General features: G+C 45.7%; 1 protein-coding gene across 2 annotated transcripts in view; it reads right to left on the bottom strand.

The window, feature by feature from the left end:
* Positions 1–19,778, bottom strand: part of Wwox (WW domain containing oxidoreductase) — an 862,968-nt gene that overhangs the window by 623,369 nt on the left and 219,821 nt on the right. For both annotated transcript variants that reach the window (XM_026392988.2, XM_077792924.1), the window contains exon 6: positions 12,080–12,168. In XM_026392988.2, the coding sequence (XP_026248773.1) occupies positions 12,080–12,168 (89 nt within the window). The remainder of the gene's footprint in view (positions 1–12,079; positions 12,169–19,778) is intronic.

The following is a 19,778-nucleotide window of genomic DNA, read 5'->3' as shown; positions in this document are numbered from 1 at the left end:
GGCTCCCAGCCTGCACAGGTGTCGGTCCTAGACCTGTCCTTCCACGCTTGGTGGAAGAGGAGAAGTGGATAAAACGGACGTAATGGGAAGGGGCGCCTGGCTGGTTAGACCTTCCCACAGGATGGAAGATGGGGAGGAGCAATCAGAAGGATCAGCCTGGTCAAGACCCCTGGGTCCAGCAGGGCTGAGCAGCCCGGGGTTGACACCCATTTTGGAACAAGAGTACTGAAGGGTCAGATCTAGTTCTTGTCTAAGATGAACTGGAAACATGTCCTCTGTTGGATGCATTTCTTCAAGTCTGGATCAGAGAAAATAAAGGGCCCTGCTTTCTGTGGCAGAGCAGCACTCAGTCAGAGAAAGTCTCCTAAACATTTGGAGAGTCACCTGCTGGAGCTGTGCTTCTAAAGAAAAGGTCCCAGGAAGAGACACAGACATTGCCACCTGAGACAAAGAATGAGCTAGGAACGAGGAGAGAGAGGAGAGAGTGGACAGCCAACAGTCTGTCCTGGCCCAGCCAGTGCTCTTCCACCAGCTCACTCTCCCTTGTCCACAAGAGGAAAAGACCTTAAGTCCTGCTTCTCTCCATGGTTATAACCGGCTCAGAGCACAAGAGCAAGCAGCTGAAAACAGAACTTCAGAGACCTATAAACAGGAACCCTGCATTTTATAATAACCATTTGACTATAATAAAATCAATGTGAATTTTACAAATAAAATTTCAGGTCTTACAGCAAAGAGTTAAAAATAACACCAAATTGTCTAGTATTTGATGAAGGAGTGACTGGCCAACAGTTGCTCATTACTTTTCTGGAAGGTCATCTGGTTTCCTAGAGCAGCTGTACTGAAAGGTGTCCGTATGCTTAGACCCAGAATTTTCAGAAATGCAGCCTAATAGGAAAGGACACCATCATGGTGTGAGCCGTGGCAAGAATGAGGAAAAAAAAATTAAAATGCAATAAAAAGTAACCTAGCTTTCAACAATTCAAGACAGGTTAAAAAAATTTAGCTGCATGGTACAGATGCTGTTAAATTTTAAAAATTAAAATAAAAGAAATATTTAGTAGCAATAAAACTGCCCATGACACACCAAATATGAAGACAAGCAGATTTCACAACAGGATGTGCAGAACATGGCCGCGCCACGCTACGAGAGTCTATCGGCACACAGATGGAGAAGGCAGGATGTGATGGTGACCCCTGTGGTGGCCTGGTGGTTAACCTGCCCCTTATTATAAGTTTTTGCATACAATTTAACTTTTTCCATTGGTTACATAATGCTGTAAGATACGGAGAAAAATAAACAGCTCTAAGTTTAAAAGAGAAAAGTCACCACTATAAACTCCATGTGGAATGGCCTTCCCAGGGTGAGCCACGCAGCTGCAGCCAAGGAACCTGAGGTGGGTCACCCAGGGTTCTGGTCTCAGCGCTGCGTCTGCTGAGTGGTTATGTAAAACACAGCAAGTACAATACAACACCCAAGAAGGTCAGACCATGGGAGGGGCTGAGGGCAGGGATCATTAATTTACAACCATAAATCATTGCATTGGTGTTGAATCCTACTTTGCAGGCCACCCTGGGCAGACATTGCTCAGTCTTCCACATTCTCTCCCTGTAGGCCAAGGGGCCTGGGGCAGCCCCACCCCCACCCCTACCTTACCCTACCCCCCAAACTCATTGAATTTGCTGTGAGAAAGGGATGAGTACAGAGAGAGCCCCTCTTATTAGGGACCCATTCTGCTCTGAGCACGGCACACCTTTGGCATTCCCTGAATGACTCCCACTGTGCAATGCTGACCCATCATCAGATTCCCCTCCCAGGCCAGGACACTGAACCTCAGAGAAATGAAGTAACTTGTCCAGAGCTATTAAATTCTCAGGTAGGACTTTAAGCTGGTCTGAGGACCTAGCTCAGGTGTTTGGGGGTAGCTACATTAAAGGTCTTGGAGACCCTTTTCTGTGCTATGAGTTGCTAGGGGAGAGGGTCAGAGGAGAACCGAGAACCTACCTTCCCTCCTAAAGTCCAGATGGCAAAGAACAATCAGGGTATGGGAACTGGGTGCTTTCTGGCCTTTGATCAGTTTTCCAAATCTGCCAGATATATATGGGAGGTACCTGGGGAGTAAAGTCCAAGTGCCAGGGCACTCCCCAAAACAATCCCTTCCTTCCATCCATCTGTGCATCCCAGTCCCAAATCCAGTAAGCCAGAACAGCTAAGGTAGCTGCCAGACATCAGTGTTTTAGAAGACTCCCAGCTGACATAGTGCACAGCCAGGTGGGAAAAGCACTGTGACCACGTCCTGGGAGCTTACAGGTCTGATATGGGAAATCGAGGCATCACTATCCTCTCTGGCTGGAGACAGTTGCTCAGATTCATTCCCAGAGCCTACAATTTGCCCACGTACCCACGGTGCACTTTTGAGATGACCAGACAACTTTTTCCTTTTTGTTTTTGATTACCAACGATTATGTAATGACAGCTCAAATCTTTTTCCTTATCAGGTGGTGACAACGCTGTAAGAGCAGCCCAAGCTCAGAGGGTGAAATGAAGGACACGGCCGCTAATGGACAGGACACACGGATGCTTTTCTGAATGGTGAGGTACTCAATAGATTCTTCCAAAATGAAGAAAAGAACGCACCTAGAGAACCGAAAACAGCAGTGACAAGTGCTTCAACTAAAAATATGATCTTCCCCGGAGACTTTCACCAGGCTGCACAGCTCAGCGGGGCTGATTCACTGCAAATGTTGACTCAAGTTTTCAGGCTGACAAGAATTAGCTTCTCGACAATTTACTTGGGGGGAGGGGGTAGATGGTTCCCCACGTTATTAAAACATGATTTTGGTGTGGTTTAAGTGTAGCTTCTCAACATGTCGATTACACAGACTTAGAATTACAATGTGGTAGTGGAGGTGGTTAGCACGGGACACAGGAAAAACAAGCTCAGCTCGTGGGCCAAGTTGGAAGTATAATTCTAAGCCACAGAATTGTCAGTGCTTTTTCCAAGTCTTACATAAATCAGGCATTCTCTGAGAGTAACCAAACGTTAATACTGCCACGGATTTGCGGCATGGATGGTCCTGTGGGTGGTCTTAGCATGGCTCAAAGAACAGACTGGATGGCTTGGGCTCAGAGGTGTCAGTCCCTGTCCACTCTAAGCAATACTAGGCTGCCAGTCACCTGGTCCATGGCTGCCCAAGGGCAGACACACATTTTTTATAGATTATAGAAGGAAAACTTACACATATTTGCCTAAAATGACTATTGTGTATATGATTCTTCCCAAGATCTGGAAACACAACTTTCATACAACTCAATTCAAGAACTTGGGATGACTGAGGATTGGCACCTTAAAAGTAAAGCTCAGTTCACCAGATGGAAGTAGGTCTTTCCATTATTTCCTTCCCTCCTCCCTTCCTTCTTCTTATCTAACCATCTGTCCATCCATACACCCTGCCCGAGCTTACTGAAAGGCAGTGGATGTGACCCCTGCAAAGGATGACGGTAATGATAACGACAACAATGATGACACAAGCTAAAATTTAGAAAGTGGTCAATGGGTGTCAAGGTACCAAGCTTTACAAGCCTTATTTAGTCCTCTTGATAGCCCCCAAGTGGTATTACCCTCATCGTCCATTTTTACTGATGAAAAAACTGAAGTTCATGAAGATTCTTTAAGAAATTTGCCAAGGTCACCATCTTGGTAGGTTGTAGTGCAAACATTCAGAGCTAAGACCAAGATGAATTAGCCAAGGTCTCTGCTCCTCTGGGGCCGAGACTAACGTAGAAAAATCAATACAGAAAAAAGCTCCCAGAAGTATTGCATGTGGTGAGCTGCTAGGCTGCTGATGCTCCAAGAAGTGCGTGCCACTCTTCCACCGTGGTGCCGAGATGACAGGAGGGAAGATAGAAGCTCTAAACAGGACGGGACATGACGCCTCCCATGAGCAGGTTATGGACAGGTACGAGGGGCCAGTACACAAAGGCCCAGAGTCAGGATCCACAACCTGAAAGTATTTCTGTGAGGGAGAGGGTGTGAAGACTTGGGGTCAGGAGGACATGGTCATGACTGACATGGGGAAAAAGAGGCTGCTCTCTGGAGCCAGGGTGGCTCACACCAGCAAGTGCCACCATGCAGTTCAGGTGGCAGAACATAACCCAGCAGGTCAGTGTCAGGGCTGGCTTTGCATTTGAGAGCAATCATTTGGTGGCGCAGAGGGGTAAATAGAAAAATGACCTTTGGCCTTCTTCTGTATACCTGATAGGCATCGTTTTGAAGACACGTAGGAAGTAAGGGAAAAGGAACACTGACATTTGGAATAAATGTATCAAAATGGCTGCAAAGGAGAGTAAATAGCTGCTATTTCTGCCAAAAGCGACTCCACAGAGAGAGCCTTCTAGACATTTGGTGGAACAGCCTGAGAACCTTAATTGAGGGGATGCGCCTGTCTTCTACTGGGTTTGTTTAACCTACATTACACATTTTTTAACAAACAAATTTTCTCTGGTGATAGAAAATTGGCTGTAAGCAGCTTCTCCTCCAACCTTGAAGTGACCTTAATAATTGTCCCAGTAGGCAGTAGTTGTCATCCATCGTATTAATGGGACAAATCTCCTTCAGAGGCAATGTGTTCTACATGCTGCATTTCCCAAATGGGACTGATCTCTCTGACGCCCCACAGCACTGTCCATGTGAGCTCAGTGTCAGATTTGCGCCCAAGCAGTAGCCCTGATGCCTATGGCCAGCTGACCTTAGTCAACACTCTCCCTCTTAAAGCCTCAATGTTTTTGATCTATATAATGTGATTATTCACTATACTGGGCTGAACCACAGGACTCTCCCATTCTTCTGCCATTTCTGACCTATCCTCCAAGTCTCTGCAAGGATAAGAGGGGATGGCACTTAAGTGCTCAGCTGTGTGTGACAGGATAAACAGCTGATAAATACCAGCAGCAGCATCATTGTCATCTATGTGGTTTCAAGCTCCAGTTAGGGCTTCCCTGTCTCATTTAAACAGCCTCCGTCATCCTAGTTGACCTGCGTTCCCATATGGTGACATTTCCAGAATGTAGCACAGCAGACTGCTACTCAAATTCTTCATCTCTTCTCAGCTGTTAAGGATCTCAGGGTACTTTCTGCAGAGACTGGAAATTAACACTGTAGACATTAGCTACGTGTACTTAAGTATCTCGACTGAGCCTCACATCATCCCTTTACCAAGAAAAATGGCAAGTACTTCTCGAGATAGGATGTTACTAAAATGAGCTGCATTTCAAGGGACAATGTGGGCTGTAGTCCAGTGGGTGGTAGACTGCAGCACCAGGATATAGCCCAAGTCCAATCCACTTCCTGTTTTTGTAAATAAAGTTTTATTGGAACACAGCCATACCTAGTCTGTACACATTGTCTGCGGCCACTCTGGCACTACCATGATCACACTCCACAAAGCACTCCGCAGGGTCCAGCAGTTGAGAAACCAACCACCGGGCTCATAAAAATAAAACTTCTACTGTCCGATTCTTTACAGAAAAACTTTGCTGAGCCATGTCTGCCTGGTGCTTTAAGTGATCATTACCCTGACCCCGCAATGAAATTTATAGTATTAGCTAGATGTAAAGACAGAGCCTCAGCTTATCCAAGTACTGGTGGATGATCAGGTGTGGGGAAAAAGCAGCCTCAGAGAAACTGCATCCACTCTCCAGAGCTTGCTTTCCACTCTGCCCAGTTGGAGCTCTTTTTGTGTGTCTTTAATTAACATGCACCCATTTGGTTTCATAAGATCTGACAGGAATAGCTGAACCCAAAATTTTGTTGAGAAATAAAAAGTGCTTCATTTACAAATGTCACAGTAGTTAGTTGACACATATTTTCATTTATTCCTCAACAGTCATGAATTTTTAGCAGCATCAAAAAGGTGAATCAAAAGTTTATGGTTTTTTTTTCTGGCAAATTTAATTACAAAGAAACTTGTAGTTAATTGAATAATTATCTTTCTCCAACTAAGATATGTTTTTTGAAAGACTGGAATCATATAAGGCTGTCAAAAGTTCTTAAGCAGGCCTGGTGTGGTAGCGACTTGAGAAGCTGAGGCAGGAGGATCTCAAATTCAAAGCCAGACTCAGTAACTCAGCGAGACCCCAAGCAACTAGTGAGACCCTGTCTCAACATAAAAAAATGAAAAGAGCTGGGGATGTTGCTCAGTGGTTAAGCACCACTGGATTCAGTGTCTAGTACAAAAATAAATAAATAAATAAATAAGTTCTTTAGCAGCGTGACTCTTGTTGAGAGAAAACAGTAAGGCACCAGAGAAGTGAGAAGGCCAATAACTGGCTTGATTCCATGCTCAGCCCAGTCCCTGGTGCTGAGTAAGTCATGAAGTGAGGAGAATAATTTTTAAAAGGCAGAGGAAGGAGGTGCAGGGAGCACTGGGGTGTGCCAGGACATGTCCCTCTGCATCTCACTTATCCAAAGCAGGCTCTTCAAGAAGCTCAGGTCCTCGGAAAACATGCCTGAAGCCAAGGGACACAGAGCCATGCCAGAGAACATGGAATCCAGCCATCTGCCCTGCAACAGAATCGTGAAGCGTCCCCAGGCTCACGGCTCTGCATGTATAACAAAGAGAAGAAGGAAATAAGAAACAATGCAAACCTACAGTCTAGTGCAGCGTACACTGAGGCGAACCTCATTGTCGGGTACATTACACTCATCTCCCCAGCAACACGTTAAAGCACAGGTGAGCATCCACTTTCTGCAGACTTGGAAAGGCCGGCCCACGCATGCTAGGTAGTTTCCCCAGGGCCACAGAGCTAGTTAAGTGGTAGACCTGGAACATAAAACTGATTCTCAGACCTGTGTCATTTCCACAATACCAGGGGTTGTGGATTGCTGGGCCGGGGTTAACATACTACTGCCCTTGAATCTGGCCCCCTAACTGTAAATAAAGTTTTATCAGAACGCGGCCATGTTCATCCATTGACAGACACATCGTTTGTGGATGCCTTCATGCTACACTGGCCAGCAGCACCAGAGATCTCATGGCCTGAAACTTCTAAAATACTTACTCTCTGGCTCTTTACAGAAGTTTACTGAGCCCCCAGCTCCACATTGCACTGCTTCAAGTTAGTATTTTGTTTAATTAAGGATGAGAATGTATGATTTATTTTAGAAATATTTTCTAAAGAATTACATATAAGATTTAGTACCTAAAGAATTAAATATCAAAAAGGCAAAACATTTGCTTATGAGAATGTATTCCCCCTGATGTCTCCTGATACCCTAAAGATCTCACAATGTGATTTACTTTTCAGTGCCTTAACATGGAAAATGTATCGGATGGAGGAAAAATTAGCTTTCAGACTTCAACATTTCTTTAAAAAAAATCATAATGAAGATCTAGATTTCGAGCATTCATTATGGTTAAAATCTGACTTTGTTTTCTTTTCATTCTGTTTCATACTGTGTAGAACAGCAAAGCAACATGATCCCCTGTTAGGCAAACCAAAACAGATCTCTCATTTTGAGCAAAGAATGATGCAGATATGTTGGCTAAAACATTACTCTTAAAATTGAGCAAGGGAGAAAAAGAAAGATTAATGTGTAATTCACACATTGGTCTTCAGAGTAATTTATCCCTCAAAATTTGGAATTGATTTATAGTTCACCCACTTCTATAAATGGATAGGAGACAGAAAATTTGAGAATATGCATCCAAGAATACTGTATCTGGGATTACTATGTTCAAGTTGTGAAAGTAATTTAGTAGAAAGTGAAAATAAACAACTTTGTTAAAGATTTTTCTCCTCAAATGCTTAAAGAGTCAGGAGAGAAAAACCTTAACCTTTTTTAAAAACAGAATTCTATATGATCTCCTAACTGAAAGGAAACCTGATTTCCTTGAATGATACTAGAGACAGAAAGGTAAGAAGAGAAATAAACCGAGAATCAAAAATGAAGTTCAAGAAACCTTCAGAGTAGCACACTTATTTTAACACCCAGCTCCTTTGCGAAGGCTGACCTCAAACTTGAGATCTTCTTGCCTAGCCTCCTGAGTAGCAGGGATTATAATTTAAATCAAAACCCGTGATCAATAATAAAAGTGCTGGCTGACAATAGGGACTCAAGAATGAACACCCCATAGTATTTGCCATCCCCAATTGTTAAAAGTACAAGAATTGGATCCAGGTGTCCACTTGGGGGCAGATCTGTGGAACTCAAAGTATAACACATTTTTTAAGAAGAACTATTTATGGAACACCAATTCTCAAAGCTGTTGAACTCCTCAAGGGCTTATTCAAAATGTGAACTTTCCAGTAAATGAAGGAGCTACAACTAAAGAGGAACCACACAAAAGCATCCCGAGAAGCCTGCTACTGTTTCCCAGCCTGCGGCAGAACATCCTGATAATCGGCCTGAGCGACTAGAAAGGGTCCCAGCTCTTCATGCTCTGAGGGATGCCTCTGCCAGCCAGGCAGGGTAGAGTCTGGCTCCGCTCCAGAATCACTGTTTAAACAAAAACATCCTTCAAAACTCAGTTTTGTGGGGACTTACCACAAGCTGTGGGGTGGAACTTTCCAGTAATGCCCAAAATAATTGGACCTGAGACACACTGGCTGACCACCACCACCACTGACTCTGGGGAGAGCTGTCTAGAAGGAGGCTGAGGCTCCTGGGCTGACCACCCAGAAGGAGTGGAGAAGAACAAAATAACTGCATGAGAAGAAGTGGGCAGAGCAAGCAGGGGGACGGAGAAGGAGGAGAAAAGTCATGCTGGGACTTGAGGAAACACATGTCCCCCAGGCGCGACACAGCCCAGCCCGTGAAGCGGCCCCACCAAAATGTAAACATGAAGCCCATCGGCTCCTAGTGCGCTAGCTACCTTCCACAGGAAACCAAGGAGAGGAGCGGACATGTAACATGACACCACAGGGTGTAGTTATAATTGCATTTAAACATTATTGAAAAAAAAAATGGTTGAGTACCTAGAGATTAAAATGCCCTGATTTCATTTGAATCCTCATGTGAACAAACCAGGAGAGATGGAGGGAAGAATGGAGGGAGCGGGAGAGAGGCAAATATTTCATAGTGATTTTAAGACATAAAACTTGGGGTGATTTGTTACTCAGCAATACATAACCAATACAGAAATCCACACTGAAAATACATAGCAAGGTCTCCGGGAAGGGTGGCTGCAGGGTAGGCTGCGTTTCCCACCACGTCTGCACATGCGTCTCTTCCTCTTTCAGCCTGAGACGCAGGAGACACTGCCTATCCACGCTTGGGCTGGAGCAGGCATGGAGGCGTCTGCACCGGGGCCCAACCCAGGGAAGCCTCGGCTTGTTCACACAGCTCTGAAACGGGATATCGAGTGTGGGGGTCCGTGTGGAATTTAGGTTTAAGGGTTTTTCCTCTCTTCAGTCCAACAGCACAAAAGAGATTGGGTTCTGAGCTGGCAGGCTTGCTTTCATTTGTCATTATGTTTTACACACAAGGAAATTTTAATGTCTAAAGATGGGAGGTGATGATAAGAATAGAGTTACACATGTTTTTCTGGCAGCCCAGTCACCAGCACTTAAATTCACTTCTGACAGTTCTCAGAATCTAAAGACCTACGAGTACGAAACTGTCATCTGCCTATCCAGGAGAGATTTCACGTTGGCAGGATTTCAGAAGGCAAATCGCTTGCTTTTGTATGCATATTTTCACCACCACAATATTTCTCTAAGCCTTGTACAATCCTGTACTCTCGAGAGACAGACACAGAGTGCTACAGCGTGTTCCAAAGGAAAAACTGCCCTTGTGCCTGAACCTACAAATGGAGAAAGTCAAAGTCATTTGATAAAATCTAGGATTACAGAAAAATGGTTGATAGCTCCCTCCAAGAAGAGTTTGGGCTTCATGATTACAAAAGGCACTTAATTCGCTGATTTCCAAACTACTTAATGGTTAAAAACTAATGGTCCCGTTAAGATGTGGAAGAAGATCCTATTATGTAACAGTTGGCTGTTTTCTAAAAGCTGCTCAGTGCCAGCGCAGGCTGACGCAGGAACTGGAGGGAGCTGATCAGAGGCAGTGAATGTGAGCCCTGGCTGGAGCAGCAGGGTGTGGGAGAGCGGGGAGCCCCAGAGGGCTGAAATCCTGCATCTGCCCCCAGCTGCCAAGTCCCCCTGGGAGAATCACTCATTTTCTTTGAGTCTCAGTTTCCATCCTATTTAAAATAAAAAAAATAGTGCCACGTGGTGGTCAAGAGGGTGCAAATGACCACATGGGCTCTCGGCCCCTCTACCAACCGCAGGCCTTTGAACGGCTTGTTCCTTCTAGCTTCCCTTTCCTCATGTGTACAATGGAGACAGTCACACCTTGCCCCCAAAGGATGGCTTCGAAAAGCAAATCAGAAAATGCATGCAAAACCTTCTTAGTGTGGGGCCCATAATAAGCCCCCAGTAAATGAGCTGGTACTTCTGCTGCAGCGCTTGTTAGAATTATTCCCTCCAAAATGACCACAGACGTGTGTGATTGCGGAGTCAGCCCTTAGCAATAAAACACTGCTTGCTGACAACGGAGATGATGACTTGTTGGCGGCTAACTTGGCTTCCAGTGGCCACCGCTCTCTTCCCAGAGCCCAGGAGAATGCCTGGGGCTTTGGAGGTGCTTACAAGTAGATAAATGAACGAGGAAGACTAAATGACCACTTGTCTTGAACTCCACTGCTATTCCCCATACCTGGTCTTCTCCAATCGCTCTGGCAAGGGGTAGCAGCTACCAGTTGCCATGCGCTACACAGGAGGCCCCCTGCTCAGATCCACTGACCAGCTGCGGGCTGTCACCTGCCTGTGCCTGTGAAGGCAGGATCAGCACTTGGAGAAGGCTCTCAAAAATCCCCAACTCTGCCTGGTACCCAGAGCCCAAGGCTCAGGCCACTTGCTCACACTGAAGAGAGATGTGAAGAGCAAATTTTGTTACAGTCCAAAAGATGGAGCAAGACCCAGAAAGAGACGGACAGCCATGCAGGGTCAGTCATTCTGAATACCATTTGCAGACCTGGTCTCTGACCCCTTCCTTCACACCCTTCATCTGCTTGGAGAAGAACTATAAAACGAATGTCCCCATCAGAGCCCAACCTATGGCCAGGTTGTCATGTATGGCAGCTCTCTGTGTCTAGCCCTGCTGGTGCGACCCTTGGCCCCATTTGTAGTATGATTCACTTAATCCTCGTATTTCCATCACCTCACTATAAATAAACCAAGTTATTTATTAATGCAATCTGAACCACTAATAAATGAGAAATCTATATTGTTGGCACTACACATGAGTCAACCATAAAAATAAACATTTGGAATCAAAATATTTTCATTAAAATGTACCTAGCCACTATTGCTTTTCTTAGCCTGGGGTCTGAGTCTTGGTCTCTCTCCTCTCCCCCTCCCTCCCACCTTCCTTACCTCCCTCCTCTCTCACCTCTCCCTCTCTCTGTAGGAAATGGAAGTCAGCCTGTGAAGGAATCACAAATATGTGAGCCCATAACTAGGGCTTTCTCCTTCGGGCATTTTGAAAGACGGAAAAAGAATGAAAATTAAAAACAGGAGTAAGTTTCTCCTTATTTTAGTCTATGTGTTTGGAGCCGTATGCACGCACCACATCAAGTCATTGACGGCTTGCAAAATACACATCCCTCCACTGCTCAATTTCCAGCACCCTGCAGTTCTGGGTAACGGAATTTACTTGCTCCTGAATGCAATTCCAACATTTTTTTTTCCTTGATTCTGAGATGCTATCCACTGAAAAGATGTCTATGACCAGGGTACATCTTATCACGGTACAGCTTTTACTAGCCACTTAACTAGTACTTTAATAGTGTCTTTTCCTTTTGTATCTGGGAAGCTGTTATTAGATTGATGACACGTCTCATAATGAGGGTGACTGAGAGTCAAGAAAATATGGGACACCTCAACAGGGCCAATATAAATGAGCCTCCTGTTTGGACGCCAAGACAACACCACGGTGTTCTCCCAATTGTGTTCATCTGATAAAGACATAACAATAGCCAGGAATTATGATCTATAACCCTCAGCTGGAACACTCACACGTTCTTGGCCTTGAACGCTTCAGCAAAATGCTGCACGCTGCGGAGCAGAGCGAGGTCCAGGGTCATTGCTTCTACCTTGGCTTTGTGCTGGAATGAGAGAAAATAAAAAGAAATGATAAATAACAGCAAGTTTAGTTCATGGTATCAAGTTACAGTAAATGTGTTATGGAACATGTCGGAATTCCCCTGTTTAATATTAGACGCCCAGAGAGAATATAAATCACTGGAATGAATGGAAGAACAAGGCTTTTACTGCCAAGTTCAGAGAACATGGGAGGCTGGCGTTGCACTGGGCCTCCCTCTGCACATTCAGGCAGGCTGGGAGCAGGATCTTTGCTCACTCCAACTCTTCCCAATCTACATTACAAAAGGCGATACCTTGAGGGGGGACACCACCACTAAGCCTGGCTCAGGCAGAGATGCCATGGATGCCATTTTAACCTTGAAAATCACCTTCTAGGTACGGAAATGTTTCCAATAAGGCTGTACCAAAAATTAAAGATAACTCATGTATAGATAGAACAAAAAGAGGCAAGACTCCTGTATTCCAATGGACTCTGACTGACCCAGGTCCCCAAGAGAAGCCCTGCTGAGTGACACAGAACACTCTACAGGCTGTGGGGCATTTTTTAAATAGTAACGATGCTGACGATGGCTATCGTTTACTCAGAGCCTGCCATAGGCTGGGTGCTTGCACACATCTCATTTAATCCTCAAAATGACTGAATTAGAGGCAACATGTCCCCCATTTTATAGGGTAGCATCTTACAAGAGATCACAGAACTCAGAAGTCTGACCCGAAAACCCAAGTTCCCTTGTAGCAAGAAGCCAGGACTGGAGACTCGGGCACTGACATAGTCACCTTCCACTGGATACAGTCTTCCTGGCCATAACTCTGGAAGTTCCACCTCAGGGCTGCCCATCTGACCTGTCTTGTTAGTTTATGGGGAGTTTCTGACTATTAGGTCAGGATGACCTTTAGAGTGTGGCATTAAGTACCATTAATTCTTAGATCCAGCTCCTCCAAAGATGTAAAGCCAGGAATGTCAGGGTCATCTGCCTGTCCAGGTAAGAGCCCCATGAAACCAACAGTTAACTTGGGAATTTCAGTCTAGACTGCGATGCTTGAGTAAGTCTAGGGAGAACAACAGGCTACCTCTAATGCTACGGAACGATGCGAACAGCACTGCTGAGGACATCCCCACCCTGACGGTCCTACTCGGGAGGGTGAAAGCTACGCTGGATTTAGTGTATCTGCAGCCAGTTTATCTTGGCTGTGTAAGTCCTGGGCTCTAACCCAAGTCCTAAGCTTTCAACAGTCAACATCAGGCAGGGGCAGCTGGAGAGCCCACCAACTGTGGGCCATTTAACATTGCCAAGCCTCAGTTTCCTCACTGGTAACAGACAAATAGGAATTTTCTGTTCAGAGATGTGAGGGTAAGGGCTAAGCAGCTCAGATCTTGTCTGGAAGACAGAAGATCGTTAATAAATTTAACTAGGAGGAGCAAAGACATCTGCTATGCCAAGTCCTTGTCCTGATGCCACTTGGCAGTCAGCGGAGGTTTGGTGGGCTGCGGGTCAGAGGAGGAAATGATGTTATGATGTCCAAAGATCCTCCCAGTAGACAACACTGGACCAGACCACCAACTGTCTGTTAGATCCTGGAGGATCCAGGTCACTTTTACTAACTGAGCCCAGTTGTAGGGAGAGGTGGTAAAAAGTGACTGAATGATTTCCCCAAATTCCAGAAGCACCTTGGTGCCGAAGGCAAGAGCGACCCACATGGATGCTAATTCCCGGTCTTGGTGCAAAGGTGGCAGATGCTCAGCTGTGCAGACTTCAGAAGGAAGCAAAGAAGCATCAGTGTGACGGAGGAAAGAGGAAATGCCAATACATGGGGGCATCAGAGTTTCCTAAGGTCAGAGTAAGAGAGCTGAGGGCTGAAGGGTCCTGCAGGGTGAGACCACAACCCCACCTGATAGGGAAGGAAGAGGTCATCAGGACTCTGGGTGGCACCAAATTAGGTCACACTCCTGTAGAGAGCTTGGGTCTCCAGATGAAGAGCAAAACCCAATCTTCTTTCTGAGTAACCAACATTTATCTAACCGATGACTAAAAATTAAATAAGCATAAGAGATTTTACATTCAATGGCTAAGTACACCCCCCCCCAGAGATTACTGTACCTCACAAACACTGAAATACTTGATGTGACATTCAAACTTAGCAAATAAAGTGGCCTTTTCCCCTTACCCAACCTCCTTGGGTCCCAGCTCACTTCCCTGGGAGCAGGAGAGCCAGAATCTTACAGAAACGTCAATGTATCACACATTCATGATGCTGTGGAGCAGGTGACAGAGACTGTCCCTCTTTGCCAATGCAGGCCACTTATTATAAAAACACATGTACATACTGCCCCCATAGTACAGGAAGAATGTCCCCAGGTGGCGACCCCAAAGCAACATTCCAAAGACGTGAAGCCAAGACCCAGGGGCCATACGTTCCTCTCACACATAACTTCCTGTGGCTAGGTTGTCTTTTGGCCTTCCCCCGGCTTCAAAATAAAGCACAGAACTGCCACTACCCATACGAACAAAATCAGAACTTACACATCCAGGGGGAGCAAGGGGTCACAAGCTGCCAAGTAGTTCAACAGACTAATCCACCCACCGTGGGTTACGAGGCTCCTGGGGACAGTGGTTCAGGCGCACACACTATTATTCAGGTAGTTCTTCTGCCCTGGGCATCAGGTTTCTTGTTTTTGCTGCTGGCCCTGAGAAAAGCAGAGCAACTGAGCGGTACAGCATGTCCAGGGGGGACACGTGTAGCTTTCAGGATTAGGGTGTGTGTATGTGTTTGTGTGGGTGTGGTGTGGGGCTGCTCTTCTGACAGCCCAACAGTCAGCAGCTTTCTAGAAACGTCTGCCAGGATACATGCTCTGAATGGGAATGCAGGGGCTCAGTTACCACAAACAGAGCCATTTTTCAGTGGCAAACTGCTGGCTGTTAGGCGACGACAGGAGACCCAATTTGCCACTGTGAGATTTCCTGCCAACATCACTAGTGACAGGCCACAATTTGCTGTCTTGGTTTAACTCATGGACTTCTTGTTGGAACTAATGATAGACTCATAAGAAAAGGCCAAGTTAGCACAGCAAGTGTCCATGAACCCATTATCCAGCTTCCTTAACAGTGACATCTTACCTATTCCTGTGTTCCTTTATGTTTCTCAGGGTCAGTAGCAAGTACATAATTAAAACTTGAAAATCGACACTGGCACAATTTATTAGACCTCTCTTATTACTAGGTTTTCACCAGGGTGGGCATGTATTCTTTTTCCTTCCCTTGTTTGGACTATCTTTGTGCATAATTCTGAGATATTTTGTCATGTGTATAGTTTAGCATAGCTATGAACACATTCCATGTACAGAACTGCTCTACCACCAAAAAATCCACGTCTTTCATTAACAAGAGTTACAATGAGCATGTGCAATCTGCAGCATGAAAAGTTCATGTCTTTTTTGGCCAGATCCTGTTCTCTGGATGGGCAAAACAAACACATAAAAACCTTCTTCGTAGCTTGGAATGATCAACAAGATGTGGTCCATACTCAGCATGGTGAGGAAGGTCTTCTGTATCAATCAGGATGTGCTTCAATAAGGAGCAGGCCCCAAATTTCCATGCCTTGAAATAACCCAGGACTGTTGTCCTTCACATTCAACCCGAGTCAGAGGGCCACGCTTCTCGTGTTAGCCAGAGATTCACTGGATGGAGCCTCCATCCTCTGTAACATCACCAGGCTCCACAGCAATGGGAAGAGAGCACAATGAGCTGCACATGAAACCTCAAAGGCTTTCACCAGACAGTGACATCTGTCACTTCTAATCACATTTCACTGCAGAGAGAGTCACACAGCTGGGCCTACCCCCAAGAAGGTGCAACCCTCCATACGCCCAGAAGGAAAAGGAAAAGCGCACAGTGGGCAACAGTGATGATGACTAACCCCTCCCATGTCTCCACCCCTTTCTCCCCAGGCTTATTTCAGGCCACTTCCTGCTTCAGACTCAGATTGATTTTAGGGGGAAAAAAAAACTTAGAAAAGACAGATGAACTTGGACATACAGACAAAAAGTATCTAAAATCCCACCACCCTAAAATAAACTGCTAGCTTTCTCTATACCCTCCCTTCCCTTGCCCTCCACTCACCTGTCCATGTATCTTCCTATCTACCTGCACATCTACCTACCTTTGTGTATCACAGAGAACTTCAGGCTGAGAGTTCTAAACCTTGAAATGCTATAAAATGCCTCCCTCACCTTTCTCCAAACCTCACCAGCTCACAAACTTAACATCTCAGGCAAATTAGAAATGTCAAATTATTGGAACTTAGGAATTCAGGTACTACTGCCCATCATTTTAGAACCAGCCGCAGAGGTGGCCTCCCATGCATAAAGTGTCAGGGTCCCTGCAGCTCAGAAGCCTGCCTGTCCCTAACACCCAGGGCTCTCCAGAAAGATACCAACGAGTGACCACATCCTTCTCCTACTTCCCTGGGACATAGGGGCACTTGATGGTGGCACAGTTGGTTGACACCTTCAATACTCCAAGTCTTCCTCATCTGGTCTTTATTAAATTCTAAAACTCCCCTCAGTGATTCCAGGGTCTATAAAAGCAGATTTGAAGGGGTTGCTTGTTGTTGTCACACAGCAGGGAAACTTAACATCGTTTTATGACTGAAAATTAGCCACACGCAACTCAGATGTGATTCTGCCTAAAACCAAAGGAGCCACGTGGGGAGTATGCAGTATTTCACCAAGAAGTCGGGAGATGTCGTTTTACCAGAGCTGCTAGAGCCAGGCTGACCTGGAGACACAGCACACGGTCCACGGCTCTGACAACACCTCGTCAAGGAAGCTCTGGGCCTCAGCTGCCTACTGTGAGAACAGGTGTAACGTATTAGCCTCGCACAGTCAAAGGTAGGGTGCAGACAAGAGGACTCGGTGAATGCTTAATATTTTGAAGACCACTGCTAAAATATAAGGCCCATTGTGTTTCACTAATACAGCATATTAGGAATTGCAGATCTCTCCTGCTGATTTTATAAAATTAACATAACTAGCTCAGAGAAAGTTTCAGTAGTGCCTCTGTGAAGGATGATACATGATCCCAAAGCAGGCTGAAGGAAGCCTACTGAATCCCCTTGATCCAAATTCAAGTTTTGAACCCCAGAAGTGTCGATTAAGGCCATGGGCTCAGGCCAGACTGCCAGGGTCTGGAGAAGTTCCAGCACTTGCAACTGGGCAAGTCACTTCTCCTTCCACATTCAGTTTTCTCCTCTGTAAAAATAGGGACCATCACAGTAGTCGCCTCACCTGGAAATGAAGTAATATGTGACCACTGGGAGCAGCACCTGGCACCTGAGAGCTCTGTGCCACTGTCATCTAAGCTCAGCATCGCCATCTGTATGCACACAGAACAGCTTCACTCTTCCCAGGCTGACTGGGCCACACCTGGCCGGTGGGGAGCCATCTCAGAGCACCACCCAGGAGTCCACCCCCGGAGCAATGGCCTATCCCTAAGACAACCTGAGGAGGGCAGTCACGCTCACCCACCCTTTCACAGACGGAAAAGCTCAAGTTCATAAAGCTCTTTATCAAATAACCACCGGCAGAGCCACAGTTCCAGTACTCCTGACTTTAATTGCTGCTCTGCGTTCCACAATGCTCTTCCTTCAGACCAGCCCTCCTTGCCCCTCAGAGACCCTCAGGGCAGCTAAGGCCAATTCCAGAGGAAATGGCCCAATCTGCTCAGGCTCATGCAGAGGGCAGCATGCTCTCTGCTCTTGCTCATCTGTAAGGGGCACCACACTCCCAAGAGCAAGCTCATCCATCTGTGCATTTACTAGCTCTGCCCCCAAAGGGAAGTGCACTTCCCATGGGTTCCAGTTCCTTTAGCTCTATTTCCCCAGGACCGCCACACAGCAGAGCAAACACCTCACGCACTTAGTCAACTTACCAGCGATAGGAGGTCAGAAAGGGGTACTACTCCATTCAAAGAGGCCTTCCGGAAAATGATAGAAATAAGTCCAGAGATCAAGTCTATTTTTTCTAAAAGCAATCATTACTTTAAGTCATCATTGATGATAAATTGCCTGTGAATTAGTTGTGTGTGGGGATGTGCTGTCTCCACTACCCCATCTCCCCTCATTATGATCCAGGTACCTAGTCTGGGAATGGAGCCACTAGGTGCAAGGGACCAGGCTGGGTGAACTCAGTGCATGCTTCAGCCCACTCTCCCCTGCCTCCTGGGCTTTGCAGGCTCTAGGAGGCTCGACCAAGGGTCCCTCCGCATACCTGACACATCGAGAGGCACGCAGTAGCAGCTCTTGGTCACCATGTGTGGAAGGTGTCATCACTGAGAGGATCAAAAAGAAGGGGCACATCTGTACATACATATGTTGGAGGCAGGAGTATGGAGAAACCCAGAGGCACTGTGTGGGCGCACACAACCCAGCCTCCAAAAGACACAGGAAAGTCTTACAGCCTTTGGGGTCTTGATATCTGCAGTGCAGTGAAGGACTTACCGTCCCTGGGACTTGGGAGTTCTGTAGTGCTGCCTCAAGGTGCCCATCAGTGGGGGTTGACGGCTGTGCTTCCCACTCTTACACTTGTCAAAAAGCTCATCTCCAGATCCCCTTAACAGAAACCCTTGTTCACATGTACTCAGTGATAATAAAAGCAGCAATAACTAACGAGCACCCAATAACAGGCTTGTTACTATTTTTCCTTTCGCAATAATCTGAAAAATCTTTTGAACCGTATACAACTTTCTCCCATTTTACAGATGAGAAAACAGAGGCTGAGAGAATTTAAAGTGACAGGTGGTGGGAAGACACAGTTGTGCAACTGAGAATTTACCAGCTCTCAAGTTCCTGCCATCACGGGAATGCCAAATTGAACTGTACCCTGTCCTCGTATCCAACACATAGCCAAGAAGCTGCAGAGAAATTAACACCATCTGTATATTCTTATTTGTGTCTATTTTATATCATATTTATTTTATACACTTAGAATTTACAAGATAAGTGTTAGTGCTAAAAGAAAAAATGGAACTATGGCAATAATCTACATCCAGAGCTGATTGCTAATGGCATCCTGCAAATTCTAATCCAATGGACCCTAATTGCATTATGCTGATGTGTCTCCTCCACTTTCCACACTCCGAGTCCTGATTTTACATTCTGAAACCTTAAATAGGAGTTGTCACATTTACAACAGCAAGAGACACTGGTGCTGAGCACATTATTGACGTGACGTTATTCACTGAGCTATAATAGAGATCTAACTAAACTGGCTTAATAATTCATCAATATCCTATGTGGGACTTCATAACACTAATTTCTCCAGTACCACTAAAGTACTGTTAATGGTAGCAAAAGATGGCACATCTTTACTGGGAAACGCTGAGGAGAGAGGTGCTTGTGTTGATTGTGAATCTTGTGTCTCTCAGTAGGAAGAACCCAAGACAGCATCAGAGGGAGCCACATGGGGAGTTTTCCCAAGCCTGGCTGAGCCTATTGATCAAATCTGTGCACTAATAAATGGTTTTTCTGATAGGATACCTAGGGAAAGGAAGGGCTTGATAGTCTCTTTCCTGGCTCTACACATTTCACTAGTCTGCACATCATTTTGCCTTTAATA

Source organism: Urocitellus parryii, chromosome 15, assembly GCF_045843805.1.
Source record: "Urocitellus parryii isolate mUroPar1 chromosome 15, mUroPar1.hap1, whole genome shotgun sequence".
Taxonomy (NCBI): domain Eukaryota; kingdom Metazoa; phylum Chordata; class Mammalia; order Rodentia; family Sciuridae; genus Urocitellus; species Urocitellus parryii.
The sequence above is the reverse complement of the archived record's forward strand: the minus strand, read 5'-3'. Positions and strand labels throughout refer to the sequence as shown.